At 34.7% G+C, this 3,642-nt stretch overlaps 1 protein-coding gene across 1 annotated transcript; it reads right to left on the bottom strand.

The window, feature by feature from the left end:
* Positions 1 to 1,323: 1,323 nt before the first annotated feature.
* Positions 1,324 to 3,580, bottom strand: msx1b (muscle segment homeobox 1b). The gene is made up of 2 exons (XM_081360399.1): positions 3,167 to 3,580; positions 1,324 to 2,221 (listed from the first exon to the last, which is right to left on the bottom strand). Exons 1-2 carry the CDS (start codon positions 3,516 to 3,518, stop codon positions 1,818 to 1,820), a joined length of 756 nt encoding a protein of 251 aa, XP_081216525.1. The 5' UTR covers positions 3,519 to 3,580; the 3' UTR covers positions 1,324 to 1,817.
* Positions 3,581 to 3,642: the final 62 nt, after the last annotated feature.

Genomic DNA, 3,642 nt, shown 5'->3' with positions numbered 1-3,642 from the left:
GAACAGGGTTACTATAGTTTAACTGGAGTCAAAAGTTTGTGTGATTGAGAAATAATGCACTGCAAATGCACAGACTCCACTTTAAGAAAAATCTTCTTAGGATGAGGACTTTTTCTATTTCTGTTACTCGATAAAAAAGAAAGGGATAGCTACTTTTCTTTCGTTTTGTGTGTTAAGAACTGAGCGACTGGTACACTGTAAAATATATTATATGATCAATAAGTTATGACAACATGTTTTTACATTGCTTTAACTCATCAAAATAAGTTTTGAACTTTTTTTATAAGTTATACAAGAGATTTAACTCATGGTTTAGGTTTTAAGTCAGCTGAATGTATTTTAAGTTGAAACGACTTAAACAACTTAAGTTGATTGTACTTAAAAATATATTTTTTCATTTTTTTTTTTTACAGTGAATTACCAGTTTTATACGGTCTATGTGAATAACTTGTCAACCGATAATAACGTATCCACTGCTATTGCTCAACCAGATTGTAATGACTGTTTCCGATGGCGCCATCTACTGGACACTAGCCAAAGGACACGTGTCATCGCAAATGACCCTAAAAAATAAAAAATAATTAATAAAAAATTAAAATTAAAGGTTCTGCAAAATTTCCACAGAATAATTACATATTTATATGTTAGTTCATTAGGTTATTATTCATCAAATAGTTGTGGTAAGAACACTCATGTAAATGTGACATTTAATTTTAATAAAAAAAAAACTAATTTAAACAGTTAAGGTTTAAACTATGGTTAATGATTACCTTGAGTGGATCAGCTCTGGTTTGCTATATCAACAAGTGATGAAAAATTGTTTGACTGACTAAATGGATGGATGGAGAGAATTTGAATTTAAATTAAATTGGAACTAAGGTATAGCAAACAGGATGCAGAAGAATACAAATGAATTGAAATGGAAATTCATTATCATTACTTTAATTATTATACCAAAAGCCAAGTTTGTCAATACAAACTTGTTTTTGTTAAAGTTTAAGAAAAGAAAAAAAGTTGAAAAACTTGAAGTTTGAATAGACCGACAGATAGACAGGCAAATTTGTCTCTTTCATTTGTATTTCTGTAAGTGTAAAATTTGTAATATATATATATATAGTCTATAATATAATAGTCATAAATATACCAAAATACTACAATTTAAATAAGTATTTGAAACGGACTCGAAGTAGGATAAATAAATGTATTATTTATTACTATAAGTAATTACTTATTATAAGAAATAAGAAAATGATGTTGTATCAGTGCCAGTAAGGCCTATTATTAACAATGACGTTCAGAAATAAGACGACAAAACAAAAGGGAAACGGTTAAATTTAAGAAAGAATATTTTTTATTTTAGACTAATAAATATTTGGTCTTTCAAGGCACTTCCAACATAAGGCCAATAAGTACTTCTTCTGACGGATAACATCCGTGTCAGATGATCTTAAAAGAGTTACACATCTAAAGCTGCTCTACAAGAGCACGTCAGAATACAACACAAAGAATAAGACATATACAGCAGCTTATACTTCCATCATCTCATGTGGCTGTTGAGGACTGGCTTAAAATGGGACATTACTGATACTATAACTAGGCCTAATTATGAGCAATAAGATGCGGTTCCTCTGAAAATATAATTACATGTTGTTCGTTCAGCACTTAGTTGTGCAATTAACAAGAACAATCATGTTAACGTGACCAAAAGCTGTTATTGTAACTTTCCCTGTGATTCTGTGAAAGTGTAAACTTTAATATTTGCGCAAAGTCTCTCAGAGTGGAAGAAGCCGTCAGGTAAAAAGTTTTTTTTTTTTTTTTTATGACAAATAATACATCCCATAGGACACGGGTCCGTTAAATAGTCCTGGCATCGGGACGGGCCGTGGGAAGGAGGCTGGAGGTCCGTACAGAGATGATGGAGATCCCAGAGGGAAGGGCAGCGCGAACGGGGACAGGAGCGGTTTGGAGGCGCATTTGAACTTTTCCAGCTCGGCCTCCTGGAGTCTCTTGGCCTTCGCCCTCCGGTTCTGGAACCAGATCTTGACCTGAGTCTCGGTGAGGTTGAGGGAGTTGGAGAACTCGGCCCGTTCGGCGATGGAGAGGTACTGTTTCTGCCTGAACTTGCGCTCGAGGGAGAGCAACTGTGAGGTGCTGAAGGGTGTGCGCGGCTTCCGGTTCGTCTTGTGCTTGCGTAACGGGCACGGCGGCGGGCTCGGGAGACCTGCGGGACACCGGGAACAAACCGTTTCTTCTTTAGAAGCTGGGAAAAAAGGTCAGGTCTCCAAAATGCCTTCATCGTGAACTTTGACTACAGTTCTTTCTTTCTTTTTGAATACCACTTTCTTTTTAAAATTCACTGATATCTCCTTTTTTGAGTGTTTGCAACTTTTCTAATAATATTTTTTCCCCTTTTTCTTTTTTTTTTAACATTATTTTTATTTTGATGGCAAAGAGAATGGCATTGAACGCCAATAGCCTCATTTCTTATGTTATTTCACAACAACAATTATCATTTTTAAAATGATTAACTTTTACTAATTAATTAGGCTTCTATTTATAATTACAAATGTCTAAAATTTAATAGATAAATATTGTTAGTTGTTAGTAGGCTATTATTATCAATTTAGGGCCTATATCTATTAGTAGGCCTATAAGGAAAAACATGTTTAAAATGTCTAAATATGTGTTCATTTTTGTAACCTTCTTTTTTCAACATTTCTTTCTTTCTTTCTTTCTTAGTTTTCATAAAACTACAAAACATCTGAATAATCCAAACTTTATCCTTCTTTCGCTGCCTTGCAGTTGCAAGCACTTTACTGTAAAATAGCGTAGGCTACTTTTTGTCATTTTTGTTTAACGTTTATAACAATAAAAATATTAGCCTATTTAATATTTTCACTATTTATAATAAAATGTCTTATTTTTAAACGATTATTATAGCCTAAATAGTTTATAAAAATAAATATCTGTCAATAAGAAAGGTGAAGGTAAAAATAAATCAATTCTAATGATAATTTATGTATTATTAATTAAATAGCCTATCGAATTAATATCTAAATATGCATCAAAATGTTAATTACTATATTTACACTGTTTTCAAAGACTTTTTTTTTTACAATGAACAAACTCAGTAATGACTGTAACTGTAACTGGTTGAAATACTTACGAGGAGGAGATGTGAAAGACGAAGAGTTTGGCCAAGTGCTCTGTTCCTTATCGCTTAAATCTTCACTGTCCGAAACGCTTGACAAAGTGTCCACAGAAACTTTGGTTTTCTCTACAAAGTAAGTCCGTACTAAGTCCTGTCCCAATCCCAGTCTCTGGTGCTGGAGAGCCGGAGAACACGCGACCTGGCAGCTCGATTTGGCCATCAGGGATTCAACACTGAACGGGAGGTAAGTCTTCTTCACTTTATGTCCCGTGTCAGTGGTCATATCTTTCGGCTTTTGACTTTCCTCGCTGTCCGAGTCCGATTTTTCCTGAGCTGTCGCTTCAACGGGCCCCTTAGGAGAACTCATCGTAAACCATCCGCCGAGAGTTTGTTCATATACGGTCTCGTCTCAACAACTTCCAACAGTCTGTCTTGCGCTGCTTCAGTACGCTTTTAATAGCTCGCAAACTGCGGCCAGCCAATCAGCGTGT

Source organism: Scardinius erythrophthalmus (assembly GCF_964197995.2).
Source record: "Scardinius erythrophthalmus genome assembly, chromosome: 3".
In the NCBI taxonomy this organism is placed as follows: domain Eukaryota; kingdom Metazoa; phylum Chordata; class Actinopteri; order Cypriniformes; family Leuciscidae; genus Scardinius; species Scardinius erythrophthalmus.
Note: the sequence above shows the minus strand (reverse complement) of the source record. Positions and strands in the feature narration are given on the sequence as shown.